General features: G+C 33.5%; 1 protein-coding gene and 1 long non-coding RNA gene across 3 annotated transcripts in view; both read right to left on the bottom strand.

Annotated features, from left to right (window-relative positions):
• LOC122513824 (suppressor of lurcher protein 1) overlaps nucleotides 1-13107 on the bottom strand; it is a 335671-nt gene extending 322564 nt beyond the window's left edge. For both annotated transcript variants that reach the window (XM_043630302.1, XM_043630303.1), the window contains exon 1: nucleotides 12978-13107. In XM_043630302.1, the coding sequence (XP_043486237.1) occupies nucleotides 12978-12980 (3 nt within the window). In that variant the 5' untranslated portion in view covers nucleotides 12981-13107. The remainder of the gene's footprint in view (nucleotides 1-12977) is intronic.
• Nucleotides 13108-13500: 393 nt separating this feature from the next.
• LOC122513832 lies at nucleotides 13501-14014 on the bottom strand. The gene is made up of 2 exons (XR_006302883.1): nucleotides 13813-14014; nucleotides 13501-13554 (listed from the first exon to the last, which is right to left on the bottom strand). It is a non-coding gene; the product is annotated as an uncharacterized LOC122513832 (long non-coding RNA).
• Between the last annotated feature and the right edge of the window lie 403 nt (nucleotides 14015-14417).

The following is a 14417-nucleotide window of genomic DNA, read 5'->3' as shown; positions in this document are numbered from 1 at the left end:
AAAAAAAAGAAAGAAAGAAAGGTAAAATTAAAATGCAAATAAAAAATGCAAATAAAATACAATATTCAAATCAATTTTCGTACAAAGGCATGGTTTCATCATATAGCCAAGCTAATTGAGTTTTTATCAAGTTCGTCAAATTAGATTAATGCACTTAACGAGACGGTAGCACGGTTAACGTCATCTCGCCAGTGGCACGGATAATATTGTTGTATGATAATAAAGCCGGTAATGAAAGGAAGACTAGGATATATAGGAGAGAATGAGAGAGTATATGAGAGAGGAAGTAGGAGAGAGTAATAGAGAGAGAGAGAGAGAGAGAGGAGACTTGGGAATATTTACGACGCATCGCCTTCGAGAAATACATCCTAATAAAGTGAGGATTATGTATACGAAGAGAGAGAGACAGAGAGAGAGAGAGAGAGAGATGCAGCAAGGAAAGTTCGCCTTTTAGCAACGGCCTGCAAAGATTGATAATACTCGCTCTCTCCCTTCTCTCTCTCTCTCTCTCTTTCTCCATGGTATTCCGCAAAAACGAATATTATGAAGAAATATAATCCTACGAATGTTTCGAACGTTACTCGTAGTAAAGCAAAATAAATATTTGCTCGCAGAAATCTATATAAACAAACAGTACATTTAGTTTTACTTGTGTCTGAATGTATATGTGTGTGTGTGTGTGTGTGTATGAATATGACAGTAATATCATTAGTAGATTGCATAATAATTCACGTTATGTAGGATATCAAATATTTTCTGTCTGTCTGCCTCTTTCTCTCTCTCTCTCTCTCTCTATCTCTTGTTTTGTTCATTAGGTGTTACTATTCTAACCAATGGTATTGAAATTGTAGAAAATCATAGGAAAACGCATCAGGACTTATCTCACTTCGACACGTTGCACCATTGCATCCGTCAGGAGAATGTCACGAATGCACGATGAATGACAATGATGCGTTGTCGTCGTCGCATCATGATGATTTCCAGACAAACAGCAGGGACAAATGGTCGAAAGGTAGTATGTGTATATAGTTCACCATAAACAAGTCTGGTTGACCACACGTTGTATGTACGATCGCTTTTCCACATCACGCAGCCACTTTGTTGAAGAAAATTCTTCTGCGAACGCATCATGCCACTTGCCTCGAGAATTATCCGACCGAATGCATTCCGTTGCATCGATAGAAAAAACCGTCCTATCGATTTTTAACTTGGATTAAAATTTTTGTTATTATTATTGAAAAATTCAATTTTTTATTCGAAAAAAAAAAAAAAAAAAGAAAGAATATCGTAAACTCGATGATCAAATTTAACGTTAAATTTATCGACACTTCGCGTATAACTATTCCTATCGCGACCGGTCAAATAATCGATTTAAAAAAAAAAAAAAGAAAGAAAAAAAACATAATATATCTTAATATAGAATGTGATTTTAATGAATTCGTTGGTTAACAAAATAGTTTCTTTTATTTATAAATAAATAACACGTATACATTTTACGCGTTTTAATCCGCATTTTTGTACAAATTACCACGGTCATTTAACCGGGCGTGGTTGGTTTAGTGTTAAACGAGTATGTTCGTACAAAATGGATAATAATTACTACCTGTAAACCTATTTAAAATATATGATCAAAGAGAGAGATGACGCAACCGACATTCATTCTCGTTAACGTCATATTGAAATATTTTATCAAACTTTATCGAACGAGTTTATTCAATTACGCTTGAAATCCGATCCCCGCTTGGTTTTTGTTGCAGACCACTTGATTCGGTTTATTAGATTAAAGAATTTTCGTTGGAAAAGAAACAGAAAGAAAAAAAAAAGGATATAAACCTAGGGAAGAAGTTGAGAATGGGGTTGAGAAATGACTTATATTTCGGATCGGGATATTCCTCGATTTTCACGGGATTCTTCGTTGGTTGGCACGACGATCTAAATTCGTTCCACGCGAGTTGCCCTGATTGAATCTATGCGTACGTACGCCTGCAAAAAGCAATTATCGCTCCGGTCAATTGACGCGACCTTGCGACCGAATTCATGTCGATGCGAGCCCAAAGAGAGGAGAGTGATTTACATGATAGGTATAACAAGGTAGAATAGAGAGGATGGAGAGGGGTAGGGTGGGTTGATGTCAAGTTGGGTTCTTTGTAAACGCGTTATTTGCTCGAACCAAACGTGATTCGATGGCAGTTTCAGTCTGCATTTGATTACAAACAACTGGATATACTACATAACAGAGAGCAATCGTCGATACCGCATATCGTAAAAAAGAAAAAAAAACCGATTACTCTTCTCCCCCCCACGCTCCCCCTCCCCCCATACACACACACGCAAACACAGATCTTTATTTATTTTATTTGATTTTCTTTCTGAATTTCCGAAGAATGTAGAGGGTTTTTTTTTCTATTGCAATTCTCATCTCATTTATCATGTTTAAATAGAAATTAGAGATCTGCGTGGAAAAATGACTAAATTCTATGACGAAGCACATTTCTTCGAGGATTCTTCTTACTAGTGGCAAAGAAGTAAAAGAAGTAGATTATAAAAAAAAAAGAGCTTACTTTACCAACGACAATATCGCATATTTCGCTATTCTCGAAATATAGAGTCCGGTCAAAATGGCGGCTGGCCAAGTGGGCGGTGTTAGTGGGATTCGTGGCTTGAGCGTGGACGCCAAATACGTTGTCCCGCAAAAACGTTTGATTTATTATGACTAGTGGGCACGGGATGTACGGTTTTGTCGGACCTCGTCGTACAATCGCGAACGTTCCTACCGATAATTTGCCTCTCTACTCTCTTTCTATCCACCTATCCCAAACTATTTCTTCCTACGAAAAAGGAAAAAAAAACAAAGAAAAAGGAACAGAAAAAGAAAACGAATGAAAAGTATCCGAAAATTATTTCATTTCAATTCCCCTTTTAACAAGAACAACGAATAATTTCGTTGAAACTTTTCTAACATATAGAAAAATATCTATATATATAAAGTAAATTGTAAAAATACGATTAATTAATTAATTGATAATTTTGTCTACGGCAAATTGAAATATGATATAAAATCGTTTACATATTTTTTATGAATTTCTCCTTTTTTTTTCTTTCCTTCCACTTTTCTCATATCGCTCGTGGGAAAAAAACAGGCCGTATTCAAGGCCATTTGGTAGCAATAGCAACATATTGTGCAGTGATTTATGGTCGAACGGAGTCCGTAGAGGTAAAGGTAACCAACCACGATCGATCCTGCCTTGAAAGAGAGAGAGAGAGTTCAAACGACGATAACAGAATTCGCATACTCGCTAGTACTATCCAATCTAGTCACTTTCCTATTCATCTTCATTTTCCTTTAACCTTCTACCGTTTGTTATCTGTCGTGAAACGTGAATTGTCCAGAGAAGGATTCCCTAAGGATATTCTTTTACGTCTCGTGTATCTTCTTCTAACAAATATTATCTTATCTCAGTTAATAAAAAAAAAAACAAAACAAAAAAAAACAAAAAAAAGAACAGAAAACAAAATATATCCAAATTGTCCTAAATGAAATCAAATTTTGTGAAATTATTTTTCGTAATACCATTCGTACTATGACGAATCTTTTTTTGCCGACAGATTTGTTACAACGTATTGACCTATATCAAAACCCCTTTTATTACAATAATAATAATAATAATAATATCTCATTGTTAGATAGGAACATTTCATGTGGCGAAGAGGCCATTACGTTTCTGTATATACCTATATATTATATATATAGTTATAGTATAGTTCTAATCTCGTGAAGCAATCGAGACTGCAAGTCAACATCGTAGAATATACATAAACTATATATATATATAGTATAATCTACAGGGTTATCGCATTTCGAGAGGCATAAGTTCGAGTTAATCGATAAATTATAGGAGAATAGGCAAAGGAGGTTATTATAATGTGCCATTTCCTGTACCGGGCATACAACTCGCACTATAGTATTCTAGAAATCGTCTTATCTTCTTAACGCATAAAGTGCGATTAGAAGGGGTATGCTGAGTAGGAAACAAATCGGTAAACCGTGGCCTCCTCTATACCTTACATTTTCTCTCTCCCTCTCTCTCACTCTTTCTCTTTCTCTTTCTCTCTCCCAGTTCTCGGTTAAAGCACTTCGTCTTAATTCTCCTAGAATAGGATAGAAACTCCTCCTCCTTCTCTTGGAGAAGGAAGGCTACATCGGTCGCGACCGGTGAAGCGTACCCAGCAAGTTATTTCGAATGGAAATAACATCGTCGTCGTAGAGTGGAAGAGCACGGATAACGAGATGCACTGTATATGTTATATATATATGTATTCTAAGGACAAACCACACAATTGCAACGAACTAAATGAATGTAAGTTTAAATATCGAGCGTTATACTTCAAGTTGAACACACTACTCTTACCTATATCCAAAGGTCAATTTCTAGAAAAGTATGTTGGAAAGAAGAAAAAAATGTATAGGTCATTGGATCGATATTCATACCCTCCCTCCTCCCCTTACGTGCTTTACTTATATTCATTTATTTACTATAACACCATACCCTTGTCGATCGTCAAATTTTTACACGTGATTCTCACTAGGTTCTAGCTAGTTTCGATAAATATGCAAACAAAATTTCGATTGGGTTAGATTTTTAGAAATATATTATATATATATATATATATATATATTTTTTTTTTCTTTCTTTCTTTCTTTCTTTTTCTCAAAAATTTTTATTCCAAACGCGGTATAGCCGTGAAGCGATAATAAAATTCGATTGGTTAACTTTAGCAAGTTGATATCGAGTTTGGTAAAAGTGACGATATGAGATCACTGGGGTTACTATGGTAGTTTCGGAAAAAGCAATTTTAAAACTCTCGATTGCACCCTCGAACGCACTCGCGCGTATTGCTTCTCCTATAGTCGAAGAAAATATTCTTAACATAGTCTGGTTGGTGGTGGTGGTGGTGGTCACCAATGTACCTTGCTCTTCTTTTCTATCTATAGTACCTTTTTTTTTCTTTTTTTATCCTGAGAACATATTTCTCGGCCAATAATTGGGAAACCGAGCCGTATATTACGATTTTGATCTTGATCTTCAATCCTCTTCGTTATTTCTTTTCGTTCTTCTAATAATGTCTTTTTTCTTTTTTTACCGATTTATAAAGATTTCAGAGAGAGAGAGAGAGAGTAAGGGAAAGGAAGAGAGATAAAAAATATGAGAAAAGATCAACGAGGACGACCTTCGTTAAGGTGATACGAAGAAACCACGAGAAATTATTCCAAGTCGTTAAAGAGTTGGAAAATCTACCGGCTTGGAAGAGGGGCAGAAAGGACAGGGGAGGAGTGTCAAAAAAAGCCCTAGTAGTAAGGGAAACAAGAAGAAGAAGAAGAAGAAGAAAGAGAAAAAAAATATTCTCGTACGTATGGAAAGTTTCATATAATCTGCCAGAAAGATAACGAACTTTTCTAACGTTGAATCCCAGGGAAGTTCGGGGTCAAAAAAATATTTTTTACCAGAAAACTCGATTAATTCGTGAGAAGTCAAAAAAAAAGAAGAAATAAAAAGAAAAAGGAAAAAGGAAAAAAAAATAAAAGCTCAAACTTTAATAATTCGTTTGGATAAAACCAAAGGAAGAGAAGAAAGGGGTGGGGGTAAATGTTAACCATAAAAATAATTTGTAATATATAATTCATTCATGGAAACGAACGAATGGAAATGATCTCGAATATCTAACGTAAATTCACACATACACACATCTAACAAATAACTTACACATACACGTACACATATCAGATCTTCCAAAAACCTTTATTATTATCTTCACTAATATAGAAATTCGACAATTAAATAAAGAAATTAGAAAAAGAATAGAGTGAAAAGGTGAATGGGAGAGGTAAGTTGGAAATAGGAAAAGGAAGAAAGATCACGTGAATACTGAAATAACAAGCATAATCTCTTTATCTCGTTGCCCTTTCCCATCCTACCCCTCCCTACAGATCACCCTCTTCGTTCTAATTTACGTATCAAGAATCGATCGTGGACTATGTAAGATTGAGAAACGTTCGAGATATCGTACGAGAGAAGGGGGGATGAAGAAAGGAAGGAAGGAAGGAAGGAAGCAGCCATTGGACCGCGACATTTCGTAAACAAGCTTTGTTTGATTTTGCCAAAGAGACAAACGGAGCGAGAACAAGAACGGAAAAGCAAAAGAGAGAGAGAGAGAAAGAGAAAGAGTTAGAGTTAGGTCAGAATGCTAGACGTTGTCTCATGAAATTTGCTTTTGCATTTTCGTGGTCCATGAGCTTGAGCTCGAACGCGCGCACACACAAACACACACACACACATCTTTGACGTACTCCTCTTCCTCCTATCTTGATTCTCTTATTCCCCCCTGCCCCTCCTCTCTTTCTTTCTCTCTCTCTGACTGTCTGTCTGTCTGTCTATCTGTCTGTCTGTCTTTCTTTCAACTGTACTATCCTTCCACCTAATCGATTCCGTTCTCACGTGCTATCGAGCGGAACGTTTCTCTATCTGCGATTCAAATGGTATACTAGTAGGGAGGAGGACGCACGAGGAAGATGAAAGCACAAGGATGTAAACGTTAGAAGCTCCGAGAGCTTCGAAACTTAATGGCTGTTTGCTTTATCCATGGTTAACTGGCTTTCGTCTTATCACCTTCTGGCATTGAAAATCAAACCAGTCCTGTGTGATGTTTAATGTGTTACTTTCTAATGTGCATGCCATTCTTTTATTTGTATACACGCGTTAAAATGATAATTATTAATATAATTTGATACGTTAATGTTAAAATAAACGAACACATTATTGTCCGTTTCGCGATTAGCTTTTTTTCTGTAATTTCAATATAAATCCGATCGATGGTTCGGTTAAATTTAATTTAATTTCTTTTTGTAACTTTTTTTATTATTATTTGTAAATTAAATACGCGATAAAAATGAATTCGAATTTTTTGCGATTAAATTTTGTACAATGATATTTTACAGTAATGTAGATAGATACGTTTATTTTAAACGAATATTTAAGTCTCGTTATAGAGAAATAGGCGTAAATTGAAATAGAAATAGCAGAAACATATGCTAGAACGAGTTGTACCGATTCGATCGTAAAATCGCCATTGCGTTCTCACGAGTCTCGATTATTATTGAACGAACTATACTACAGAATGTGCACAATATGCAGAAGAGATCTAGAGTATTACTTTCTATATCGAAAGTGCATACGTTTACATACATATTATAGATATACCCTTATATAGACAAATGAATTTTCACGAGTAACTAATGTGTATCGAATTCGTTTAATCGATCGGTTTATTTCGCGCTTATTATTCAAATCGTATTATCGATTTCATTCAAAGGTATACCTATTGAATTGATTATCAAAAGGATTTGGATATATACGTAACTATTAAACAATGAAACTAATTCCATTTAGATTCGAAATACTCATAATCGATTTGAAGTTACAGAAAAACGTAACACGCTCTTTCTTCATTCCTATCTAATCGATCTTTTTTAAATGCTATACTTAAAGAAATAAGGAAAGGAAAAAAGGGGGAAGAAAAAAATAACACGTTCGTGTAATGATAGATATTAGTTAGAAAAGCCTACCATGGAATAAATTAAATGACTCGTTCGTTATGTTTATCAGGAGCAAGGGAGCATGTACAAAATCGAAACAAGCTTGGCAAATCGTTATCACGATAATAATGTAACAACTATAGTAATACACAAACCCTTCCCCCCCGTGCGTGTTTTCATCTCATTTTGATGCTGATTTCTTTTCGAGCTAGTACTACTCTTATAAGATGACTACGCAATCGCGTGCAATGAAACAAGAAAAATATTTATTATATGTTTAGTTTCTTTCTTTATTTTTTCCATTATTTTCTTTTCAACTCGGTCGTATCGGTCGGTAACGTGAGATTTATCGAATCGTTTTCTCGTTATCGTTCGACTAACACGTGTTATATTTTATTTTATTTAGTTTATTTTACTTTTTTTTTTTTTGTTCTTTTTCTTTAGATAAACGAATTGAACACTGTTTTAATTGCCATTGTTTTAATTTCATCAAAAAATAAATAATTTTATCGCGGTAGAACGTATCAAATTTCATTTATTTCGAAACGTACGTATGGTGCTAGAATTAAATCGATTTACCAAAAAAAACCAAAAAAAAAATAATAATTCACGGTAAATAATGGTTGCAATACGCGCTTTAGCTACGTCCCGTTGTTTTTGACGAGTGGTTAGTAGCTTCATTGTATGATATCAACATGTGTAGGTTGATTAACGTAGTCCATTTTCATACACCAGGTATTCATTTCTAAACGCAATATGACCGAATAGAAACTCGTTATAATTGGCTAGCAACACGACAAATGTTTATTAGCATCGTAACAATGTCTGATCATTAATTTAATTTATTCAAATTAAAACAAATACAAACAAAAAGCGCGCACATACAAAAAAAAAATAAGAAAGCACAAAAATGATTTTCCTTCTTTCGAATAAAAGTCCTGCTTTCTGATTCGTCCAAGAAAGTATTTTCTTTTTATTTTTTATTATCAATATTCTAATACCTTTAAAATTATTTTTTTATTAAAACCGAAAAAATAATTCACATTTAAGATTCCAATTTCGTTATCCTAAATTATTCATAGAATTAATTTATCCTAACGTAAAACGTTTCATCCTACGTGGATAATAATTTGATCGGTTTATATTATAAGAATATATAAACGAACGGAAATTAAAAAAAACAAAATGTCGATCGATTTAATAAGCACGAACAGATGAGCGTTTGTTACAACTACGAGTCAATTTTCATTTAATGATCGATTACTATTATATAACCAATCAAAAAAGTTATTATTATCATAATTAATATAATTGAACACGATTATAATAGAAAGAAAAAAAACCAAAAACATGTTAAATAATATTTAGAAGAATGTTGTAACATATATGTACACATATCTACGAATGTGCTTAAAGTTATATAGAAAAATTCTAAATAAATTATTTATTATAGCCAATATAATAAAGTAAAACTAACGCAAACGCTAAACACTATCTAGCCGGAAACAAGCAATATGGTTAATTTGTGGCTCGATGGTCGACAGAGGCTGATGCGTGAATTATGAACCGCGGCAATAGTGGTTTTGCAAGTTTGCCGATAGACCATATAGAAGCATATAAGCCTAATGGTGCGAGTTACTATCTTTAGTATCTTCCTATAATATTATACGCGTACACGTACATCGTTTCTCAAAATGATCGGATGATACTTTTAAAGAAACTTACTTCGAAACGAATCTAACGCACTAATTCTCGAATATATTTTCTAATTCTTTTATTATACCATTTCTTAAAGTATTACACATTATTTATTAGTAATACAATTTTCTAACTGTATCTTCTTACTGTTTTATTGTTTGTTTAGATAAAATCCATGATAAAGTTAAGAAGCTTCGTTGAAAATTTTCCAAAGAAACTACTCAAGAAATCCGATAACTCAGCATTCTTTACTATCTTTATATATATATATACGAAAGTTATATCCCAAACTGGGATAGTAAAACATGCAATAGTCTGATTTTCGTATCCGTTCTAGATTCCTATCAAATTCGAAACGTTATAGAAACTTCCTAAACTAATAGAAAAAAAAAAAAGAAAAAACAGGATAGAAATTCGAAAGAAAAATACGTTTTCATTAAAAATTTTTAATCGTCGAATATTTTTATCCTAATAATAAACGTGAAAGTTTATGCGCATGAGACTAATTATTTTCTTCAAAAATCACTAAACAAATAGTTCCTTTATACATATAAATATTTTTTTTTATCGAATAATAATACAAACAATTTAATTAGTTAATATTTTAATAATGTTTAATTTAACATACTATTTATATTACCGCGATATGAATAATTTGAAGCGTAGATAAATTTTAGTTGAAAATAGTTGTGTAATACTTTAAGTCGGCTATACCCTGTGTCGATATATATATAATATTCGCTATTAATAGCTATATTCTTTCTTTAGGGGGATTGGTGTTGGTAGGATCGATACCAACCAAAATTTGTGTCTATCGTAAAGGTATAGATTCTCGGTTTCGGAAACACGTGAACGTTTTCCCCGTTCGTTCAATAGATGCTCAAAGAGAGCAAAAAAAAAAAAGAGAAAGAAAGAGAGAGAAAAGCTCAGGAGAAAAGTTTATTTATCGCGAATCCGACTAGAAACGTTTAGCTTTATAACTTCTTTTTCTTTTTCCTTTTTCTTTTATTTTATTTTCTTCCCCCTCATGCTCAGAGTCCCACTTCTTTCGATAGTAAAGAGAAGCAACCATTCGAAATCGTATACCGCGACACGTCTTAAACGTTTCTTTTTCACATACACCATGTGTTATCCTCGTAAATGTATGAAACTACGAGCGTTACTACTAATCTGACGATTGAAAATTTCACTCCAAAATATCATCGATATATATATATATGTACATAGAAAGAAAAAAAATAAAACAAGAAATAAAAATATCAATAACAAAATAAAATCACCCCCTTCCCTATTGACAAAATCGCGCGACCGTATTCGAATAAAAATGAAATAGAATGAAAAAATAAACAAAAGTTGTACCGTATTAACAAAGTTTTTATGCATTTATGTATTTATACGTGCATGAATCATTCTAATACAAGTCGTTTATATGAAATTCATACGAGAATAACATAGCTGTTATTGTAATTTCTACATTAATAAAATACGATTCGTTTAATTCATTCAAAAAAGTAAAAATATATATATATATCGGAAATAATAGAAGAGTCATCAGGATCGTAATAAATTTAATTTATTTTATTATCATAAAATTCATAATACGCGCACACAGGACTAAATGAAATGTTAATTAACATTTCGAAACACAAACGTTGTTCGTTGTTTCGAAATAAAATTAATTCGATCGTAAAATTACGTAGTAACGTTACTTTTAATACCTTGTATCAAAATAACAAAAAGAAAAACAACAACAGTAACAACGTACTGGGAAAAGTGAAGAGTAAAGAAAGAAGGTGAAAGGTATGAAAAAGAATTGAATCGATACGATTGATTATTTGCTAGTTTCTTTTTCCCCGATCAAATCGATCATCTCAATGTCGAATAAAAATATATTTTGACAAATTTTCTATTGCATAGAACACGCGTAGAACAAGGATGACTACAACTACGAACTACGAACTACGATTACGACGACGAATGGTAATTCGTGTCACGCAAGTGTCAGATACGCCAAAATCCGCAGGCATGTCAACCGAATCGAGTATGTTTAACGATCCGAAGAGTCATGTTGTTTTGGTGTTCGGAAATCGTCGATTATATCTATCACTGTGAATCGAACTACCCTTCTCTTCCTCCACCTCCCTACTTTTATCCTGCTCGATAACACGCGTTTTTTTCCTTCCATTTCAAGTATAAATCACTAACTTTGCAAACTTCGAACGAATTTATTGCGAGTATTCGTAAAAAATTCAGATACCCATGAAGTTTTCGATGGGATCGAAGATTAAAAGAAAATAATAAGAAATATGAAAAAAAAAAAAAAGAAAAAAAGGAAAAACTTTAAGTTTATTAAGAAACATTTAACGAGGCTATTAAAAGTACAGTAAATGGTAAAGCCGAGTAAAGAGAGAGAGAAGAGATACTTTCTTTCGTGAGATTTTGAAGTAACAAAACAAAAAAGAAGAAAAAAGAGGGGAAGAAAAAAAATAAAGGAAGGAAGGTAAATGGACCGTTTGATGTACTTCTGCTCTTTTTTTCTTTCTTTCTTTCTCTCTCTTCTTCTGTCTCAAACGTTTTCGTTGATGAGTAGATAGAGACTAAACTCGCTAGACGCCATTGTGTCTAGTGCACACTGCCTAGGTACTTGAGTATGTAGATTGTGCTCTACGACATATGCCATTAATAGCTAATAGCTCCAAACTGTCTCTCACTCTATCTCTTACTCTCTCTCTCTCTTTTACACACACAGATACATATACATTCTCATTCTCTCTCTTCATTTCTCTTGCAGCATTGAGTTGAACAAGTAGCAGGTAGCAACTAAAAGTCATGACTATAAGTTAACTTCTGACGAAAGATCGTGTAATTACGAATCGAGCAAGCCTTCTAATTCTTATTTCGATGAATAAGAGAAAGAGAGAGAGAGAAAGGAATTAAAAAAAAAAAAATAAAGAAAGAAAATAGCCGATTAACGCTTTACAAGCTTCCACCGCCTGTAATTAAGAAAACTTTCGTTCGGTAAGGATTTTCAAATTATCTTAGCGTTAGAAGTCAGTGTAATTTTAGAAGTGAAATAAAAGAAAGATTAAAGTAATTAGATTGAAGAGAAAAAGATTTTCTTTTATAATATATCATATATATCTAAGCAAAGAGACCTCAAGTTTTTCCATTTATTTTCATCTCATTCGACGAAGACGACGACGACGACGACGACGACGACGACGACGATGGAAGAGAAACATCAAAAGGGACTCGAATGAAAAGTAACGTTGCACAGTAAGTTACTTGAAACTATGTGAAATCTCGCACGTGCGTTTCCGCACGTGCTACTACCAACCAAGTAGTAGACATCGACAATCTACACACTACGACTTGCAACCTCTTGTAACGTTTACTGCATCGGTAAGATTATGCTATTCCGTAAGATGGTTTATTTTTCGAACCGGCTCGAAAATATTTTCTTTTCGAAGAAAATCGCAAATTTCGTAGTTCGAGAAAATAAAACAGATTTATTATGAGAACGTGTTCCTCTTATAACGCAGATCTACGTGAATTAAAAAATAAAATAAATAAAAAAAAAATAATTATAATCGACAATGTTTTTCATTTTGTTATTTGTGCAATAAGGAAAATATAAAAGTTGAAAGAAGTATAATAGGAAAAATATAATTTAATATGTAAGAATTACCATTACGTCCAGGATACGAGGAGTTCCCTCATGCTTCACCTGCGTCCGATACAAACGATCCTGCACATTCGAACGACGTCGTCTGGTTAGTAGTATCCACGAAGTAGTAAGACCAGTAACAACAGCAGCATCGATACATCCTCGATACCTAACGTTACTTTCCAAGTACTTTTTCTACAAAAAAAAAACCCGCACAACTATCGTACAACCAACCAAAAAGAAAAGGAAAAAGCACTTTTGGCAAAGCAACGACGACGACGACGACGACGACGACGAGGAAAGCATAAAAAGAAGAAAAAAAAACAAACGGTAAACGATATATAGATATATCTATATATGTATATATATAGTAAGAAGAACTGCACAGTTTTCTAACACGAATAAAAGTAATCCTTCTTCAGCTTTCTCTTTCACGATCTCTTCCTCCTACTATTATTATTTTCCTCCCTTTAAAAGTCCTGTTCGTATAATGTTTTTTTTTTTATTTTTTCACATGCCGCACGTTTTCGTTGATTAATTTTTACTATTAGAAATTGAATGTTTTCATCTTCGATGATTGACGGTCACTCTCACACGACTGAAATATTAAAAAACACAAAGGGCTGTTGTATAAAATTTATTAGATCAAATTTTGTATTTGAATAACCGAGAAAAGAAAAATTGAAATTTTGGATAATATGATGTGTCAGTGATATATTATGTGATTGTCTGCAATCAAGTGTGTATACGTATATGTATATGCGTGTGTATATTATGTATGTATATATGTAAAAAACGACAAAGATATATCAAGAGAAATTAATAGAAATATAGGAAGAAGAATAAGAAAAGTCACGCGAAAAAATAGGGGTTGATGAGTACTAAAACACGGGGTGAGATGCACACTGCTCTCCAGCGGCAGTTGACGCGACACTAGAGAAAATCGGAGTTCGCTTGCCGCCACAGGACTCAGAACGCCTGCGCTCTTTCCTTCTGAGCAAGAACGGAACACACGAGACGACAGCAGCACGCCAACACAACCGAACCACGCCAACGCCATGCCATGCCATCCCATGCCATGCCGCGCCGGCAAATTTCCAAGCAACGCCGCCACCACCGTTTACTTCACAGAACAGTATAGAACCAGTGCTACTCCGGATTTCGGAGATGTAACCAATGCCAACGTCGTTCCTAATCTCTTTTTCATCTTCTTTTTTCAGCTTTTTTCCTTTCTATTTCTTTGCGAATTTTTACGAAAGGGTCGTTACAATTCCTTTTTTTATTGCATATTTTTTTCTAATTTTATAGGAAATATAGGAAAATTTTTCTAATATTATAGGAAATAATTTTATAGGAAATATATATTCTATTTTATAGGAAATATATTTAAAGAAAGCATACATTTTCACACAAATATTTAGAGCTATATTAGATATAGAATTTTAAATAACAATGTATATG

The sequence above is a fragment of the Polistes fuscatus genome, unplaced genomic scaffold (genome assembly GCF_010416935.1).
Source record: "Polistes fuscatus isolate 324 unplaced genomic scaffold, CU_Pfus_HIC Scaffold13, whole genome shotgun sequence".
NCBI classification, from domain to species: domain Eukaryota; kingdom Metazoa; phylum Arthropoda; class Insecta; order Hymenoptera; family Vespidae; genus Polistes; species Polistes fuscatus.
The sequence above is the reverse complement of the archived record's forward strand: the minus strand, read 5'-3'. Positions and strand labels throughout refer to the sequence as shown.